Source organism: Oncorhynchus tshawytscha, linkage group LG01 (assembly GCF_018296145.1).
Source record: "Oncorhynchus tshawytscha isolate Ot180627B linkage group LG01, Otsh_v2.0, whole genome shotgun sequence".
Taxonomy (NCBI): Eukaryota; Metazoa; Chordata; class Actinopteri; order Salmoniformes; family Salmonidae; genus Oncorhynchus; species Oncorhynchus tshawytscha.
Genome location: NC_056429.1, coordinates 7,639,248 through 7,660,548, shown reverse-complemented (window position 1 = coordinate 7,660,548; position 21,301 = coordinate 7,639,248). Strand labels below are relative to the sequence as shown.

General features: G+C 42.6%; 1 protein-coding gene across 1 annotated transcript in view; it reads right to left on the bottom strand.

Moving 5' to 3' along the window:
- The window catches only part of LOC112257979 (neuroplastin-like), a 45,092-nt gene extending 24,460 nt beyond the window's left edge, over window positions 1–20,632 (bottom strand). The window contains exon 1 of the mRNA XM_042325217.1: window positions 20,374–20,632. Within this exon, the coding sequence (XP_042181151.1) occupies window positions 20,374–20,464 (91 nt within the window). The 5' untranslated portion in view covers window positions 20,465–20,632. The remainder of the gene's footprint in view (window positions 1–20,373) is intronic.
- Window positions 20,633–21,301: the final 669 nt, after the last annotated feature.

Here is a 21,301-nt window from a genome sequence, read left to right as displayed (position 1 = left end):
TTTTGGGGGAACAGAAAAATAACAGTACTGCCATAGCAACTGAACATTTGAACCCGTGACTTTGTCATCATGCATATCACCTCATTTGAAAAACAGTGTTTGCATCCCAAATGACACCCAAATAGTGCACTAAATAGTGAATAGGGTGCGGTTTGGGATGCAATACTTGTCCTCTAATGACGTTTCTGGGCTTGTGTCTGGATCATAATGCTGCTCACATCCACAATGCAGCCAGCCAGGCAGTAAGACAGTAATACCATTACCCAATAGCAGTTATACTATTAACCAACTACAAGGTCTACAAACATTATAGATCATCAGGAGACTGAAAAGATTTGGCATGGGTCCTCAGATTCTCAAAAAGTTCTACAGCTGCACCATCGAGAGCTGCACCACTGGTTGCATCACCGCCTAGCACGGCAACTGCTCGGCTTCCGACCGCAAGGCACTACAGAGGATAGTACGTACTGCCCAGTACATCACTGGGGCCAAGTTTCCTGCCATCCAGGACCTCTATACCAGGCAGTGTCAGAGGAAGGCCCTAAAAATTGTCAAAGGCTCCAGCCACCCTAGTCATAGACTGCTCACTGCTACCAGACGGCAAGTGATAGTCTAGGTCCAAAAGGCTTCTTAACAGCTTTGACGCCCCAAGCCATAAGACTCCGGAACAGCTAGCCAAATGGCTACCCAGACTATTTGCATTGCCTCCGTCCCACTCTTTTACGCTGCTGCTACTCTCTGTTAATTATCTATGCATAGTCAGTTTAACTCTACCTACAAGTACTGTACATATTACCTCAATTGCCTCGACTAACCAGTGCCCCCGTACATTGACTCTGTACCAGTACCCCCTTTATATAACCTCACTATTGTTATTTTAGTGATGCTCTTTAATTATTTGTTACTTTTATTTGTAATTTTTTTACTTAACACTTATTTTTCTTAAAACTGCATTGTTGGTTAAGGGCTTGAAAGTAAGTATTTCACTGTAATGTCTACATCTGTTGTATTTGGCGCATGTGACAATTTGATTTGATCTCTGGTAGTCTAGTACATATAGTAATTGCATAACAAATGCCTCTTTTAAAATGCCTCTCTTTTGAAATTATCCACATTATGTTGGATGAGGGCTGGACAGATTTTTTGAGTGCTTTGCTCGTGAGAGAAATTATGTCTTTCATACCGACTCACGATTTGAACCTGTACATGAATTACTGCTATTGCTGGTTCATTAACTATAGCACTGACTGGCTGGCTCCCTTAGTCAACTGCTAGTCAGGGTTGGGGTCAATTCAGAATTGAGTTGCGAATTGGTCATTAATTCCAATTCAATTATTGAATTGGCCACACCCCACAGGAAGCAGAATTTGAATAGAATATGAATTAGGGTACAGTGGATTCGGAAAGTATTCAGACCCCCTTTCCATTTTTCCACATTTTGTTATGTTACAGCCTTATTTAGAATAAGACTGATTCCCTGACCTGTCAATGTTTTTAATTTGCTGTTTTTGATTTCGTTATACTCTTGTGAATTCAATGGCTTTTACTAGATTACTTGTAGTTTTCCATGTTGTTTTTCGGTAATTTTTGGAATGACTTGGTGCTGCCTATCTTGGCCAGGACTCTCTTGAAAAAGAGATTTTAATTCTCAACGAGCCCTTCCTGGTTAAATAAAGGTTAAATAAATAAATCATATAATGACCAATCAAAAACAGGTTTATAGACATTTTTGCAAATGTATAAAAAATAAAACATGTAAATACGTAAGTATTCAGACCCTTTGCAATGAGACTCGAAATTGAGCTCAGGTTGCATCCTGTTTCCATTGATCATCCTTGAGATGTTTCTACAACTTGAACCTGGACTTGAACCCGATCTAACATCTCTGGAGAGACCTGAAAATAGCTGTACAGCGAAGCTCCCCATCCAACCTGACAGAGCTGGAGAGGATCATCAGAGAAGAATGGGAGAAACTTCCCAAATACAGTCGTACCCAAGACGACTCAGGTGGACCCAAGACGACTCAGGTGTACCCAAGACGACTCAGGTGTACCCAAGACGACTCAGGTGTACCCAAGACGACTCAGGTGTACCCAAGACGACTCAGGTGTACCCAAGACGACTCAGGTGGACCCAAGACGACTCAGGTGTACCCAAGACGACTCAGGTGTACCCAAGACGACTCAGGTGTACCCAAGACGACTCAGGTGTACCCAAGACGACTCAGGTGTACCCAAGACGACTCAGGTGTACCCAAGACGACTCAGGTGTACCCAAGACGACTCGAGGCTGTAGTTGCTGCCAACGGTGTTTCAAAAAGGTACTGAGTAAAGGGTCTGAATACTTATGTAAATAGAATATTTCCGTTTTTTTTTTTTAAATCTAAAATCCAGTTGTTGCTTTGTCATTATGGGGTATTGTGTGTATATTGATGAGGGAAATCTAATCTAATCCTTTTTTTAGAATAAGGCTGTAACGTAACAAAGTTATTTTTATATCATGCTATCAATACTAAGTTTAACATGTTCCTTAAACATTTCATTTTTAAAACTCATTCTCCTTCAACAAGTTTATAACAATTACAGTGATGTGGAAATATTGTAAGATCATTGTATAGGCTGTCTTCGATAATTGAAATGATTAAGTTATAAAATATTAGAAAAATACCTTTTCCAGAATACATTAGATCAACCACTCAGAACACAACGAAAGGGAATCGAACATCTCATGACAACAATAGAAACCAAATACTGCTTGACATCTTCGATTATCATCAAGCTAATGTTTGAAATGGTATCTGTATTATTTAGAGGTGACAGATGCTTCTGTCAAAATATTTGTCAAAGGAATGATACTTACAAGTTTCCAGTTTTAATTTATTTGAATTGGTTTGAATTAAATTCAAATTCCTGTCATTCAAATTCAATTCAAATTCTGCTTCCTGTGGTGTGTGGCTAATTCACATTCAAATTTCAATTCATGGGTTGAATTGAATTAAATTCAGAATTGACCCCAACCCTGATGCTAGTCACTGTGCATCTGCATTCCTTGCTCTTTGGGGTTTTAAGCTAGGTATCTGTAAAGCCCATTGTGACAACTACTGATGTAAATAACAACTTTATAAAATGCATTTGATTGGCCGATTGAATTTGATAGCTAGTACACCGACAGAATACACGTGCAAAAAGTCTTGTACGTATTTATGTTGCGGCCAAGATGGCAAGCTAATTCCCTGTGTGAATTAATAAAAGAGGCAACAATCTGATGTAATCTACAATGCCACCAGCCAGGCAGCAACTGAGTAGTAATTACATAAAGATCAATAATTTGCAAATTCCTCTTTTCTCAGAAATGATCCACATTATTATTGTGGAGCTCGATAAAAAGGGCTGATCCACATTATTATTGTGGAGCTCGATAAAAAGGGCTGATCCACATTATTATTGTGAGGCTCAATAAAAGGGCTGAAAAGGGAAGGACACATGGTTAATGAGTTCTTTGCTTTGCTCGCAAAATAAATACTGTCTGTCATAGAGACTCAGGATGTGAATCAATGACCTTGTCATCACTTCAAGTAATTTCCATCCTGATGCTGCACATCATCCTCTTCCTATGGAAACACTGACAACCTACAAAACATATATAAATTACGTGGTCTACAGTTCACAGAATATAGAGATGACTAGCTCGTCAAACGCTACAGTAGTAGGTTACACGAAGAGAACCCTCAGTACAAATACCAGTCCAATACTGATATCTGAAGATGTTGTTGAGTTCTGTCTCCTTGAGATATAAAAAACAATAGACCTGGGAGAAGAGAACAACAATTGATTACACGGCTACTGGGAGGAGGTAGCTGAGGCTAGGCAATGTGCTGTGCTGTGCAGTCTGATAGAGAGAAAGAGAGAGAGAGAGAGAGAGAGAGAGAGAGAGAGAGAGAGAGAGAGGGGAGAGGGAGATAGAGAGAAAAAAGAGGGAGGGAGGGAGAGTGATAGAGGGCGAGAGAGGGAGAAAGAGAGTGCGAGAGAGAGAGAGAACACAAGAGACAGAGATAGAGAAAGCCGGAGAGAGGGAGGGAGAGTGATGGAGAAAGAGTGACAGACAGAGCAAGAGAGCGATAGAGAGACTGCGAGAGAGGGAGAAAATGAGAAAGAGAGAGGGGAGGAGAGAGAGCAGGAGAGAGAGAGGGGGGGAGAGCAGAGAGAGAGAGAGAGGAGAGCAGAGCAGAGGGAGAGAGAGCAGAGAGGGAGAGCGAGCGAGAGAGATGAGAGAGAGAGGGGGGGGAGCAGAGAGAGAGAGAGGAGAGGAGAGCAGAGCAGAGAGAGAGAGAGCAGAGAGGGAGAGATGAGAGAGAAGAGAGAGATGTCTAGTTTGCTGCAGCTCAGTGTTCTGTCTCTCTAGGGAGGATGTGCCTCCATAGTGACAGGTCCCCTAGGTGCCTCCTCCAGCCTCTGGAAAAAACAGGAGAACCAACAGCCTGCAAGTGGAAGGCTTTACTACTTGTTGCTAGCACGTATGAGCCTTTATAATGTATTATTATGAGGCTAACAGTATGTAATGCCTCTCCGTGTAAAATTACTATCTGGTTGTTATTAAGTTAGGATCATTAGGAGATGATAAAACAGTATTTTTCTATTGTTTCCCCAAGTTTGTTTGTTTGTCTGTTGGTTTTATGTTTGTTTTGATCCACTACCAGAGGGATGTCACAAAGCATCGGTTTAAGGTCATTCAAAAAAATGTTTTTAGATGGGGTTATTTTCCTAAGCTACTCTTGAATATGGGTTGTCTCATCAATTATTCCCATGCCTATTTCTAGAAAATATTAACGTATTTTAGAATATTTTGGTTAGAATACATGCTCATGACAAGTCTTATAATGCATTAGAACTAGTGATGAGGTAAACAAAATCTATACAGTCACATATCAGGATACTATTTTGTATCGTATCGTTTTGACAATATCTCTATATTATTGTTGTGCTAGTTGGCTGTCCCTGCACCAAAACCCATGTATTTATCCTTCATAACTAGTTGTCTGTCCCTGCACTAAAACCCCTGTATTTATCCTTCATAACTAGTTGTCTGTCCCTGCACTAAAACCCCTGTATTTATCCTTCATAACTAGTTGGCTGTCCCTGTACTAAAACTCCTGTATTTATCCTTCATAGCTAGTTGGCTGCCCTGTACTAAAACTCCTGTATTTATCCTTCATAGCTAGTTGGCTGTCCCTGTACTAAAACTCCTGTATTTATCCTTCATAGCTAGTTGGCTGTCCCTGTACTAAAACTCCTGTATTTATCCTTCATAACTAGTTGTCTGTCCCTGTACTAAAACCCCTGTATTTATCCTTCATAACTAGTTGTCTGTCCCTGTACTAAAACCCCTGTATTTATCCTTCATAACTAGTTGGCTGTCCCTGTACTAAAACCCCTGTATTTATCCATCATAACTAGTTGTCTGTCCCTGCACTAAAACGCCTGTATTTATCCTTCATAACTAGTTGGCTGTCCCTGCACTAAAACTCCTGTATTTATCCTTCATAACTTGTTCTCCATCTTCTTTTTAAATAGGGAGCCAATTAGTTTTCAGCGCTGTTATTTCCCTGACTGATCAAAACTAGTTTTTTCACGTCTCTCTCTCGTCCCTCTGCAGCAGACATATAGTGAGCAATATGTTTGGAACATCGAATTGCAATAAAATCACAGTATCGACTCGGAAAACATATAGAATCATGAGAATCGCAATACATATCGTATTGGCACCTAAGTATTGTGATAATATCGTATCGTGATAATATCGTATCGTGATAATATCAGGTCGCAATGGTAAATGAGAACTTGTTCTCAACTTGCCTCAACTTGCCTACCTGGTTAAATAAAGGTGAAATAAAATATTGTATTGTGGTAATATCGTATTGCGATAATATCAAATCGTGATAATATTGTATTGTGGCAATATCGTATCGTGATAATATCGTATAATATTGTATCGTGATAATATCGTATTGCGGTAATACCGTATCGTGATAATATCGTATCGTGATAATATAGTATCGGGGTAATATCGTACCGTGATAATACCGTACCGTGATAATATTATATTGTGGTAATATCGTATTGGGGTAATATTGTACCGTGATAATATCGTATCGGGATAATATCGTACCGTGATAATATCGTATCGTGATAATATCGTATCGCGATAATATCGTACCGTGATAATATCGTATCATGATAATATCGTATCGTGATAATATCGTATTGGGGTAATATTGTACCGTGATAATACCGTACTGTGATAATATCGTATCGTGATAATATCGTATAGTGGTAATATCGTATCGCGATAATATCATATTGTGGTAATATCGTATCGTGATAATATCGTATTGTGGTAATATCGTATCGTGATAATATCGTATTGTGGTAATATCGTATTGTGATAATATCGTATTGTGATAATATTATACTGTGGTAATATCGTATCGTGATAATATCGTATTGGGGTAATATTGTACCGTGATAATATTGTACCGTGATAATATCGTACCGTGATAATATTGTATCGTGATAATATCGTACCGTGATAATATCGTATCGTGATAATATCGTATTGTGGTAATATCGTATTGTGATAATATCGTATTGTGGTAATATCGTATCGTGATAATATCGTATTGTGAGGTCCCTGGCGGTTCCCAGCCCTTATAACGGCATCATAATACATTAAACTGCCGATTTAAAGTAAAGTGTTGCCAAACAAAACAAGCTTCATTAACAGTCTCACACCACACCACACCACACCACACCACACCACACAGATAGCCCTACACAAAGAGATGTCAAAAACACAACACAAACCCATCGTTACAGTCCTACTGTACCTTCTACAGCAATAGAATAAATCATCTTTCAACGAGGAAAAATGCATTTTCCTCATCTCAGCTATTTTCTCAGTTACTAGTGTGACATTCTCATAAAATACATTCATAGCCTGGTTGAGGAAGGGGAAAAAACTAATTTCAGCTGGTTAATAAATTCAGCTTTGAACCATACAGGCCTTCAGGCCTTTTCTTGAGGTGGTTCTGAGAAAATGTTAAATATATGAACCGAGCTATAGTCGAAGTTAGAACAAGGTCAATGATAGCATTTAGCAGACACTCTTACAGGAGCAATTAGGGTTAAGTGCCTTGGCTCAAGGGCTCATGGAGAGATTTTTCGCCTAGCCGGCTAAGGGACTTGAACCAACGATCTTTCGGTTACTGGGCAACCAGCACTTAACTGCTAGGCTACGTGTCGCAAACAGAGCTAGAATACGGCATATGGGTTTGTGTTCTGAGAAAATGCTACGTGTTTAAACTCTCTGTTCAAACAGAGCTAGAATAAGGCATATGGGTTTGTGTTTGCAGTATAACAAGAGGGTTAGAGATACGGTCATAAAATGATGTCAAGGTAAAGCTGAGGAGTTTATACGGTAACGTTTGAGAAAGAGAACGCACGTTACTATTTATAACTGTATTTTTTTCCCCCACCAGTTTTGTTTACAAAAGATAACAACAGTAGGAAATTTAAATCCCTGTATGTGGCTTTTTTAAGCACGTTCCAATAGAAAAATACAGCTATAAATACCAACCTGCTTGCTCTTGAAAAACACAACCCCCCCCCCAGTTTGACCTTGACCTCTTTTGAAGACCTTAACCGGTTCTTCTTCTTCTTTATTTTACCTTTTGGGGGCGTGTCAGGGGCTGGGACTGCTAGGGTGGGAGAGAGGGTAGTGGGTGGTGGGGGAAGGTTAGGACTTTCTTTTGGGTTTGAGTTAGGTTGCGTTGTGTCTGCAAAATATCAAAAGAAATGTATCACATCAAAAAAGGGGCATAAAGAACAACAGACAGTAAAGACCAGTGTTACTACACAACATGGGTGGAAGAACAACTCAAACAACAGAAAACACAACAGTTTAGAGAAAGTCGTGAGGTGGGACCAGAGAACCAATCACATCCCTCCTTTAGGATTGCACAGTCAGCAAATCAGTGATTTCAGGAAAATCAGTGAAATCACTGATTTCTCTGATACTTACCCATTGAATAACATAGACATTGACGTTATAGGTCATAAACCAATCACATCCCTCCTTTAGGATTGCACAGTCAGCAAATAGCCAGCAGAAGGAGATCCCTTTTAATCCATTTTCCCCATTCACTGTGTTGGTGGTGCTCAAATAATTGATGATTACTTACATAATTAGCAGAGAGCCCACTCTGTACATTTGATGTACTTGATGTACAGTATTTTGTTTTAAATAATGTGTCAAAATGTACAAAATCAAAAAAGGGTACTTTTGAGATATTCCTATTTTCTCATTTGAATAAATGAATGTGAAGATGTGTATTTCAGAATCAAGACAAATACCATATGTTAGAGCACACGAAAAGGAGGATAATGTTGTCTGTATAATGACACCAAGAATAATAATAATAATAATGTTGTCTGTATAATGACATCCAAGATGGTGTCTGTATAATGACACCAAGAATAATAATAATAATGTTGTCTGTATAATGTTGTCTGTATAATGACATCCAAGATGGTGTCTGTATAATGACACCAAGATGTTGTCTGTATAATGACACTAAGATGTTGTCTGTATCATGTTGTCTGTATAATGACATCCAAGATGGTGTCTGTATAATGACACCAAGATGTTGTCTGTATAATGACATCCAAGATGGTGTCTGTATAATGACATCCAAGATGGTGTCTGTATAATGACATCCAAGATGGTGTCTGTATAATGACACCAAGATGTTGTCTGTATAATGACACCAGGATGGTGTCTGTATAATGACACCAAGATGTTGTCTGTATAATGACACTAAGATGTTGTCTGTATAATGACACTAAGATGTTGTCTGTATAATGACACTAAGATGTTGTCTGTATAATGACACCAAGATGTTGTCTGTATAATGACACTAAGATGTTGTCTGTATAATGACACTAAGATGTTGTCTGTATAATGACACTAAGATGTTGTCTGTATAATGACACTAAGATGTTGTCTGTATAATGACACTAAGATGTTGTCTGTATAACGACATCCAAGATGTTGTCTGTATAATGACACTAAGATGTTGTCTGTATAATGACATCCAAGATGTTGTCTGTATCATGTTGTCTGTATAATGACACTAAGATGTTGTCTGTATAATGACATCCAAGATGGTGTCTGTATAAAGACATCAAGATGTTGTCTGTATAATGACACTAAGATGTTGTCTGTATAATGACATCAAGATGTCGTCTGTATAATGACATTAAGATGTTGTCTGTATAATGACATCAAGATGTTGTCTGTATCATGTTGTCTGTATAATGACAACAAGATGTCTGTATCATGTTGTCTGTATAATGACACTAAGATGTTGTCTGTATCATGTTGTCTGTATAATGGCATCAAGATGTTGTCTGTATCATGTTGTCTGTATAATGACACTAAGATGTTGTCTGTATAATGACAACAAGATGTCTGTATCATGTTGTCTGTATAATGACACAAGATGTTGTCTGTATCATGTTGTCTGTATAATGACACCAAGATATTGTCTGTATCATGTTGTCTGTATAATGACATCAAGATGTTGTCTGTATCATGTTGTCTGTATAATGACACTAAGATGTTGTCTGTATAATGACACCAAGATGTCTGTATCATGTTGTCTGTATAATGACATCAAGATGTTGTCTGTGTCATGTTGTCTGTGTAATGACATCAAGATGTTGTCTGTATCATGTTGTCTGTATAATGACAATAAGAGACGACTCCGAGATGCTGGCCTTCTGGGCCGAGTTGCAAAGAAAAAGCCATATCTCAGACTGGCCCATAAAAATAAAAGATTAAGATGGGCAAAAGAACACAAACACTGGACAGAGGAACTCTGCCTAGAAGGCCAGGATCCCGGAGTCGCTTCTTCACTGTTGAAGTCGAGACTGGTGTTTTGCGGGGAATATTTCATGAAGCTGCCAGTTGAGGACATGTGAGGCATCTGTTTCTCAAACTAGACACTCTAATGTACTTGTCCTCTTGCTCAGTTGTGCACCGGGGCCTCCCACTCCTCGTTCTATTCAGGTTAGAGCCAGTTTGCGCTGTTCTGTGAAGGGAGTAGGACACAGAGTTGTACGAGATCTTCAGTTTCTTGGCAATTTCTCACGTGGAATAGCCTTCATTTCTCAGAACAAGAATAGACTGACGAGTTTCAGAAGTTTGGTCTTTGTTTCTGGGCATTTTGAGCCTGTAATCGATCCCACAAATGCTGATGCTCCAGATACTCAACTAGTCAAGTTTTATTGCTTCTTTAATCAGTACAACAGTTTTCAGCTGTGCTAACATAATTGCAAAAGGGTTTTCTAATGATCAATTAGCCTTTTAAAATGATAAACTTGGATTAGCTAACACAACGTGCCATTGGAACACAGGAGTGATGGTTGCTGATAATGGGCCTCTGTACACCTACGTAGATTTTCCATTAAAAATCAGCCGTTTCCAGCTACAATAGTCATTAACAACATTAACATGTTATTTTAATGGACAAAAAAATGTGCTTTTCTTTCAAAAACAAGGACATTTCTAAGTGACCCAAAACTTTTGAACAGTAGTGTACATTTATTGAGGAGTGCACGCAACGTGGCTGGTAAGGTTTGCATGTCACAGGAGGGGTGTCTACACTGTAGGTCTTACAAGGAGCTTAATAAAAACAGTCCATTTCATCAACATAAAAATCATATCAAACATCCTTCCTACTAATGAAGTTTCTATGTGAGAATTTCCAGAACAATCTGAGACCCCCCCCCTTTACTGGCATTGAGGCCAAGTGGAACACTTGCACACACACACACACAGTACACACACGCACACACACACAACGCACATACACACCGTGTTGAGAGTCATTGTTAAAAGAATTGCCACAACACATGAATTGCCACAACACAGTCTGGTTGAACAAGATGGAAAGCTTTGCTCACTAAGTGAAGTAAAACAACAGCAACGTTTTTCCCATCTAGTTTAACCAGGGTACCAACACAGGGTCTCCTCTGTCCTCGCCTCCTTCCTTCCCTAAGGCCTTTTCTTCCTGTGGTTTTGAGAAAGAGGTGAGGAGAAAGGAAAAAGATGATTGGAGATAGAGCCAGACAGACTCAAGTGACAGTCTGACTCAAATGTGTGGGAGGGGAGTGTGTGTGTGTGGGAGGGGTGTGTGTGTGTGGGGAGGGGAGTGTCTGTGTGTGGGAGGGGAGTGTGTGTGTGGGAGGGGAGTGTGTGTGTGTGGGAGGGGAGTGTGTGTGTGTGGGAGGGTACGAGTGTGTGTGTGTGGGAGGGTACGAGTGTGTGTGTGGGAGGGGAGTGTGTGTGTACGTCAGCAAATTAAAAGAGAAAAAGACAATCGAAGACTGTTGATCAAGAACCCGGCATTAATCCTGAACCTAAACTGCAGATGGCATAGAGAGATAGAACAGGAGGAGTTCTACTTAATTCTGTGACATTTGACCTTTATAATTCATCTTAGTAATCACATCATGAATAATGACAAAATGGCAAACATAATGAAGGAAGGAAAGAAAGAAAAATGGGAGGACAAGATGAACAGAACAGAGCAGAGCTGTACCTGTAACTAAGGAGCGATGACGAGGAGAACAGAGCAGAGCTGTACCTGTAACTAAGGAGGGATGACGAGTAGAACAGAGCAGAGCTGTATCTGTAACTAAGGAGGGATGCCGAGTAGAACAGAGCAGAACCTGTAACTAAGGAGGGATGCCAAGGACAACAGAACAGAGATGTAACTGTAACTAAGGAGGGATGATGAGAACAGAGCAGAGCTGTACCTGTAACTAAGAAGCGATGACGAGGAGAACAGAGCAGAGCTGTACCTGTAACTAAGGAGTGATGACGAGGAGAACAGAGCAGAGCTGTACCTGTAACTAAGGAGGGATGACGAGGAGAACAGAGCAGAGCTGTACCTGTAACTAAGGAGGGATGCCAAGGAGAACAGAACAGAGATGTAACTGTAACTAAGGAGGGATGATGAGGAGAACAGAGCAGAGCTGTACCTGTAACTAAGGAGCGATGATGAGGAGAACAGAGCAGAGCTGTACCTGTAACTAAGGAGGGATGACGAGGAGAACAGAGCAGAGCTGTACCTGTAACTAAGGAGGGATGATGAGGAGAACAGAGCAGAGCTGTACCTGTAACTAAGGAGGGATGACGAGGAGAACAGAACAGAGATGTAACTGTAACTAAGGGGGGATGATGAGGAGAACAGAGCAGAGCTGTACCTGTAACTAAGGAGGGATGACGAGGAGAACAGAGCAGAGATGTACCTGTAACTAAGGAGGGATGATGAGGAGAACAGAGCAGAGCTGTACCTGTAACTAAGGAGGGATGATGAGGAGAACAGAACAGAGATGTACCTGTAACTAAGGAGGGATGATGAGGAGAACAGAGCAGAGCTGTACCTGTAACTAAGGAGGGATGACGAGGAGAACAGAGCAGAGCTGTACCTGTACCTGTAACTAAGGAGGGATGACGAGGAGAACAGAGCAGAGCTGTACCTGTAACTAAGGAGGGATGATGAGGAGAACAGAACAGAGCTGTACCTGTAACTAAGGAGGGATGACGAGGAGAACAGAGCAGAGATGTACCTGTAACTGGAGGGGTAAGAAAGGTGGGATGAGGGATGGAGAACAGAGCAGAGCTGTACCTGTAACTAAGGAGGGATGACGAGGAGAACAGAGCAGAGCTGTACCTGTAACTAAGGAGGGATGACGAGGAGAACAGAACAGAAATGTACCTGTAACTAAGGAGGGATGATGAGGAGAACAGAACAGAGCTGTACCTGTAACTAAGGAGGGATGACAGAACAGAGATGTACCTGTACAGAACAGAGCAGAGCTGTACCTGTAACTAAGGAGGGATGACGAGGAGAACAGAGCAGAGCTGTACCTGTAACTAAGGAGGGATGACGAGGAGAACAGAACAGAGCTGTACCTGTAACTAAGGAGGGATGACAAGGAGAACAGAACAGAGATGTACCTGTAACTAAGGAGGGATGATGAGGAGAACAGAACAGAGTTGTACCTGTAACTAAGGAGGGATGATGAGGAGAACAGAACAGAGCTGTACCTGTAACTAAGGAGGGATGACGAGGAGAACACAACAGAGTTGTACCTGTAACTAAGGAGGGATGACGAGGAGAACAGAACAGAGTTGTACCTGTAACTAAGGAGAGATGAGGAGAACAGAGCAGAGCTGTACCTGTAACTAAGGAGCACACTGCTGGCGCGTTGGGCCTGGTTCTAGACAGACAGGTATGTTTGGTCTGCCTCTAGACAGACAGGTGCGTTTAGCCTGCCTCTAGACAGACAGGTATGTTTGGCCTGCCTCTAGACAGACAGGTGCGTTTAGCCTGCCTCTAGACAGACAGGTATGTTTGGCCTGCCTCTACACAAACAGGTGCGTTTAGCCTGCCTCTAGACAGACAGGTGCGTTTGGCCTACTTCTAGACAGACAGGTATGTTTGGCCTGCCTCTAGACAGACAGGTGTGTTTAGCCTGTGTCTAGACAGACAGGTGTGTTTAGCCTGCCTCTAGACAGACAGGTGCGTTTAGCCTGCCTCTAGACAGACAGGTATGTTTGGCCTGCCTCTACACAAACAGGTGCGGTTAGCCTGCCTCTAGACAGACAGGTGAGTTTGGCCTACTTCTAGACAAACAGGTATGTTTAGCCTGCCTCTAGACAGACAGGTACGTTTAGCCTGCCTCTAGACAGACAGGTATGTGCATTTGGCCTGCCTCTAGACAGACAGGTGCGTTTAGCCTGCCTTGAGACAGACAGGTGCATTTGGCCTGCCTCTAGACAGACAGGTGCGTTTAGCCTGCCTCTAGACAGACAGGTGCGTTTAGCCTGCCTTGAGACAGACAGGTGCATTTGGCCTGCCTCTAGAGAGACAGGTGCATTTGGCCTGCCTCTAGACAGACAGGTGTGTTCGGCCTGTCTCTAGACAGACAGGTGCGTTTAGCCTGCCTGTAGACAGACAGGTACGTTTAGCCTGCCTCTAGACAGACAGGTGTGTTTGGCCTGCCTCTAGACACACAGGTGTGTTTAGCCTGCCTCTAGACAGACAGGTGCGTGCAGCCTGCTTCTAGACAGACAGGTATGTTTGGCCTGCCTCTAGACAGACAGGTGTGTTTGGCCTGCCTCTAGACACACAGGTGTGTTTAGCCTGCCTGTAGACAGACAGGTGCGTGCAGCCTGCTTCTAGACAGACAGGTATGTTTGGCCTGCCTCTAGACACACAGGTGTGTTTAGCCTGCCTCTAGACAGACAGGTGCGTGCAGCCTGCTATCATCCAGACTCTAGACAGACAGGTATGTTTGGCCTGCCTCTAGACAGACAGGTGTGTTTAGCCTGCCTCTAGACAGACAGGTGTGTTTAGCCTGTGTCTAGACAGACAGGTGTGTTTAGCCTGCCTCTAGACAGACAGGTGCGTTTAGCCTGCCTCTAGACAGACAGGTATGTTTGGCCTGCCTCTACACAAACAGGTGCGGTTAGCCTGCCTCTAGACAGACAGGTGAGTTTGGCCTACTTCTAGACAAACAGGTATGTTTAGCCTGCCTCTAGACAGACAGGTACGTTTAGCCTGCCTCTAGACAGACAGGTATGTGCATTTGGCCTGCCTCTAGACAGACAGGTGCGTTTAGCCTGCCTTGAGACAGACAGGTGCATTTGGCCTGCCTCTAGACAGACAGGTGCGTTCGGCCTGTCTCTAGACAGACAGGTGCGTTTAGCCTGCCTGTAGAGAGACAGGTGCGTTTAGCCTGCCTCTAGACAGACAGGTGCGTGCAGCCTGCTTCTAGACAGACAGGTATGTTTGGCCTGCCTCTAGACAGACAGGTACGTTTAGCCTCCCTCTAGAGAGACAGGTGCGTTTAGCCTGCCTCTAGAGAGACAGGTGCGTTTGGCCTGCCTCTAGACAGACAGGTGCGTTTAGCCTGCCTCTAGAGAGACAGGTGCATTTGGCCTGCCTCTAGACAGACAGGTGCGTTCGGCCTGTCTCTAGACAGACAGGTGTGTTTAGCCTGCCTCTAGACAGACAGGTGCGTGCAGCCTGCTTCTAGACAGACAGGTGTGTTTAGCCTGCCTCTAGACAGACAGGTGTGTTTGGCCTGCCTCTAGACAGACAGGTGTGTTTAGCCTGCCTCTAGAGAGACAGGTGCATTTGGCCTGCCTCTAGACAGACAGGTGCGTTTAGCCTGCCTCTAGAGAGACAGGTGCATTTAGCCTGCCTCTAGAGAGACAGGTGCGTTTGGCCTGCCTCTAGACAGACAGGTGCGTTCGGCCTGTCTCTAGACAGACAAGTGTGTTTAGCCTGCCACTAGACAGACAGGTGCGTGCGGCCTGCTTCTAGACAGACAGGTATGTTTGGCCTGCCTCTAGACAGACAGGTGTGTTTAGCCTGCCTCTAGACAGACAGGTGCGTGCAGCCTGCTTCTAGACAGACAGGTGCGTGCAGCCTGCTTCTAGACAGACAGGTATGTTTGGCCTGCCTCTAGACAGACAGGTGTGTTTAGCCTGCCTCTAGACAGACAGGTGTGTTTGGCCTGCCTCTAGACAGACAGGTGTGTTTGGCCTGCCTCTAGACAGACAGGTGTGTTTAGCCTGCCTCTAGACAGACAGGTGTGTTCGGCCTGCCTCTAGACAGACAGGTGTGTTTAGCCTGCCTCTAGACAGACAGGTGTGTTTAGCCTGCCTCTAGACAGACAGGTGTGTTTAGCCTGCCTCTAGACAGACAGGTGTGTTTAGCCTGCCTCTAGACAGACAGGTGTGTTTAGCCTGCCTCTAGACAGACAGTTGTGTTTAGCCTGCCTGTAGACAGACAGGTGCGTTTAGCCTGCCTCTAGACAGACAGGTGCGTTTAGCCTGCCTCTAGACAGACAGGTATGTTTGGCCTGCCTCTAGACAGACAGGTGTAAGGACAGCAGGTAGGCTAGCTAGCACACTGATACTTTAAAAATATATATATTTTATGTAACCTTTATTTAAACTAGGCAAGTCAGTTAAGACCAAATTTGTATTTACAATGGAGGCCTACACCGGCCAAGCCCGGACAGCACTGGGCCAATTGTGCACCGCCCTATGGTTCCTCCCAATCACGGCCGGTTGTGATACAGCCTGGAATGGAACCAGTGTCCGTAGTGATGCCTCTAGCAGGGAGATGCAGCACCTCAGACCACTGCACAACTCCGGAGGCATTCAGGGAAAGATATGGCTTCATCAGTAACTGATACACAGTAACAAGATCTTGCCTTGTGAGAACAACACGTCTCTGTATCACATACAAATAAAGTTCCATTGAATCTGAACAATGGGATTATGAGCCAGCTTGCTGAATCATTCAATAATTAGCAGGTATGATAAAATAGGTCCACTGTGGAAGCTTCCACATCACTAGGTTCCAGTAGGCTGTAGTGGTCCACTCTAAACGTATCAACGGAATATAATTGAATTGAATAGAACAGCTCCTATCCCAGTAGGCTGTAGTGGTCCCTTCTAAAAGTATAAACAGAACGGAATAGAACAGAATAGAATAGAAGCTTCCATCTCACTAGGCTGTAGCTGTAGTGTTCCATTCTAAATGTATCAACAGAACAGAATAGAAGCTTCCATCCCACTAGGCTGTAGTGTTCCATTCTAAACCTTTTATCTAAAGACTTAGGACAGGTGAAATACATCTCAACTCAGCTCTATAGGGACTGGATGCAGTGGGTGGGCTATTTCAGAGTAAAGTACGACTCCAACGAGAATGAAATCAATTCCATTCCACAGTGCCTTGTTGTGCGTCTCTCTCTCTGTGAAGAGTTAACCAATCCACTCTTCTTTTCAAGGATAGGGATAGGGGGCGACATTAATAAAGCCATAGTGGGGGGGGGGGGCACCTGTCCCAGTGCTGTCCTGCTGCATCTCAAGTCTATAAATAGACACATGCAGCAAAATGGACTGGTGGAGCTACTCTGACTGGAAAAAGTCAAGGGGTCTGAATACTTGCCGAATGCACGGTAGTTTCAGCAAAGAGGAAGAGGTGAAGCGAGAGGTCTGACTCTCGCCAAAATCTGTCCAGTGTAAAACCAGTACGTTTCTATGGGAATAATAAGCAGACCTAAGCTTTTCACCTGCCTTCCTGCCTTTGGAATGCAGATTTTTAGGGTGAAGAGATGAATATCTCATCATTATATACAGATCTCTGGTTTCAGCCTCTAGTGAATTGGAAAGGAAAGTTGTTGGGCGCACAGTGCACTGTTAGGATGCTGGATTACCCTAAAGTAAATTGATGTTTCGCCAAAATTATCTAAATCATTCCTGCCAACAAAAAAAAAAAATCTAAATACTTCACGAGGGAGCATGACTTAATGAGGATCATTAGCTTCTTTAACAAACAAACAAAAAAAATTGCTGTGGATTGTTTCAAATCAAAGTGTGTTTGGGAAGCCGGCAATTTGGGCAGTGCGCGTGGGAACACGTCTAGCAGATTGAGTTGCGGCTGTCGGAGAAAAGCGTCAAAAATATGTGTGAAGATAAATGTGTTTTAAGAATATTTTAAAATGTTGCATCAAGAACGGGGGGGGGTGTATGGTGTCTCCAGAATGCATAAATATGTAGGAAAGTGCCCATTTTGTCAACATATTTTCTTCCGTTTAACTCTTAACTCCCCACTTACACCACTTGTTTTTTCATCGTCATCGCCTCACACAAGTCAACAAAGTCTTTTTTTTTTGTAAAACTCCATTGCGAATGATAATTCCTCAGTATTTAAAAATATATATTATCTTTCCAACACTCCCGGCGTCAAAAAATCACTAAGCCTCAGTGTGAAAGAACAAAATATCATGAACCCATATACCCAGCGCAGGAAACTTTTAGGGCCTGGAATAGGCTAGTTGCTACAATGTTGCAAGTTTTAGCGACAGTTTCCAGGCAGACCCTGTGATGATTTAATACAATGATACAGATTTTAAAAAAGGGAGGCAGACAGACGGAAAAAAGAGATTAATTTGATTGAAATAACTGTTTTCTACTGTTTTATTTCTCAGTTTTAGGCTAATATGGTATCTTACTTAGTTGATGATGGAAAATATAGGTCTTCTGCTTTATTGGCCTATAGGCTATCTTTGAGTTATATGGGAATTATAGGTCTACTGCTTCATTGGCCTGTAGGCTATCTTTGGGTTATATATGGGAATTATAGGTCTACTGCTTCATTGGCCTGTAGGCTATCTCTGAGTTCTATGGGAATTATAGGTCTCCTGCTTCATTGGCCTATAGGCTATCTCTGAGTTCTATGGGAATTATAGGTCTCCTGCTTCATTGGCCTATAGGCTATCTCTGAGTTATATGGGAATTATAGGTCTCCTGCTTCATTGGCCTATAGGCTATCTCTGAGTTCTATGGGAATTATAGGTCTCCTGCTTCATTGGCCTATAGGCTATCTCTGAGTTCTATGGGAATTATAGGTCTACTGCTTCATTGGCCTATAGGCTATCTCTGAGTTATATGGGAATTATAGGTCTCCTGCTTCATTGGCCTATAGGCTATCTCTGAGTTCTATGGGAATTATAGGTCTACTGCTTCATTGGCCTATAGGCTATCTCTGAGTTCTATGGGAATTATAGGTCTCCTGCTTCATTGGCCTATAGGCTATCTATATTGGCTATCTCTGAGTTCTATGGGAATTATAGGTCTCCTGCTTCATTGGCCTATAGGCTATCTCTGAGTTCTATGGGAATTATAGGTCTACTGCTTCATTGGCCTATAGGGCTATTATATGGGAATTATAGGTCTCTGGCTATCTCTATTCTATGGGAATTATAGGTCTACTGCTTCATTGGCCTATAGGCTATCTCTGAGTTCTATGGGAATTATAGGTCTCCTGCTTCATTGGCCTATAGGCTATCTCTGAGTTCTATGCTCTCATGTCTTTAGCCGCCAATGGATCACAGAGTATCAATCTGTCTGTATGACAGAGGCGACTACTCTCACCGTAGTTCATTTTAAATTGTAACATTTTTATCATTTTACCTCTGATTCTAAGTATTAACCACACGACAATGATTTTGAGAAACCAAAAAAACGTTATTATTGAAATGGAACTGTTCCACGAAGATGTACATATAAAAATGATCATAACTGGCACACGGAGAGGTAGAAATGGTCGGATAAACTGTAAGCTTCCCATAACAAACAACAAAAGGTGAACGAGCAAGTGTGTGCACATATAGGAGTTCCAGTGAAACAACAGGGCCCGTCTACGGGGCCATCCAACTCATCTGTTCCGGCGCCGAGTCTGGCCTACTCAAATACCTGGCTCAAACAGAGGGATGATATGTTAGCTAGCTGGCTATGGCTAGCTGGCTAACCCCCCATGATGGGTATAGGGTACAGTATCATGTAGTAGACCAAACATATCCATGTTACATTGAACTGGGTGAATGGAATGTGAATAGCAGTCATCCAATATGCTGTAATAGAAACAAGGCCATGCTCATTAAAAAATGATTGTCCTCCCTCATCTTAAACAGCACCAACCGCCACTAGTGATGTACCATGACCTGACCAGTCGCAGGTGAATGTACTATTAATGTAGCCTACTTGTTATTTGAAATGACAAGGAGGAAGAACGTTTTGGGCTGGTAGGACATAGACTACTTTACTGTGCATGATGATTTCTGAATCCTGCCCCTCTCCTTTAACCTTCTGTACGTATTTGTCCTTGTTATAAACCAACCAACGGCCCCTCCGATCACGTTCAAGTCCCCTTCACATTCTAATGACGATTTAACGGTCATAAAGATTTAACGTACAAACTACAAAATGTATTTTGTGGACACAGATTAACTAGTCTAAATGTTTATCTGGATGTTTAATTTTAAAGTAGTAGTGTTTATATTAACAACGGAAACCATCAAAGATATGGTTTATTGACCGTTTATAACGAATGGCTCGCACGGGAGATATTATTCCGTTCTAATTTCATTACATTTAAAGCATTTATTCTGTCATTCTATTCACTGCATTGACTGGGTATGAACATAAATAATTAAATAAAATATATAAGAGGGGATTCTATTTTCTACTATGCACTGAAAATCATGTGGATAATATAAGTCAATATTCACTGCAATGATTTGACGCACAAAATTGCAATCCTGAGCAACGATATGATTTTAAAGCTTAATCATTGTGTCTCCAGTCAAAAACCCGCATGAAGCCATGATGTCCCGGTATTTCTATCAATCCGCAGGCAGGCAGGCGTGCACTTCACATTCTTACCGTTCTGTGAGGAGACCAAATGAAGCATCAGCACTCCAATGAACGCCACCGAGACCGACATAATTTCTGCTCTTCTTTTTTCAGCTAGCATCGACTCGGGTGGACGATTGTAGATGCCGGTAGCGGGGAAATTGGGTGTGGTGGGGTGGTCTGAATGATTGTGTGAGTGGACCGGGTTACCGGGTAGACACGGAGCTGATGGAAGAGCGGCGCGGTCTAATTCTCCAATCAGGTCACGCAAAAACAGCGGCGCGCTCGCTCACCAGAAGGGTGCTGACGCCACCTGTGCAGTGCCTGGTGCGCAGTGATAAAATGGTCAGTGCCTAACCTTAACCCCTGCTCTTACCCTAGCCTTAACAATAACCCTTACCATTTTACATTTCACCTGCAATAGGGGGGTAGAGAGATCCCAGGTGGAACAATTTAATCATGGTTTGTGCTTAAGCAACTACATTTCTCACCCACCATGGCAAATCCCGCGAGATCACATATTGTAGGCTGCCCACATACAATTCCTACATAAATATTAGCCGTCTACAAGGTGCCAAATTACCTGCCGTAGGAAGGAAGGATGGAGAGAAGGCAAGAAGGATAGAGAGAAGGTGAGGAAGGAAGGAAGGAAGGAAGGAAGGAAGGAAGGAAGGAAGGAAGGAAGGAAGGAAGGAAGGAAGGAAGGAAGGAAGGAAGGAAGGAAGGAAGGAAGGAAAACTCATGAATATCCATGAGTCTTGACATAGAACCCGTCGGGTGATTGGTTGAGCCTTCTTGAGTGCATGAAGTCACTCTGAGCCCTTACCAAAACATACAACATGGCGGACAATTTCTCTCGCCTTGGATCTGAAACCAGTAGTAACCACCAACTTCAATCAGTTATTATTAGTAACAATTGAAATACGAATCTGACAATCCCGCCGAGGAGGGCATGCTA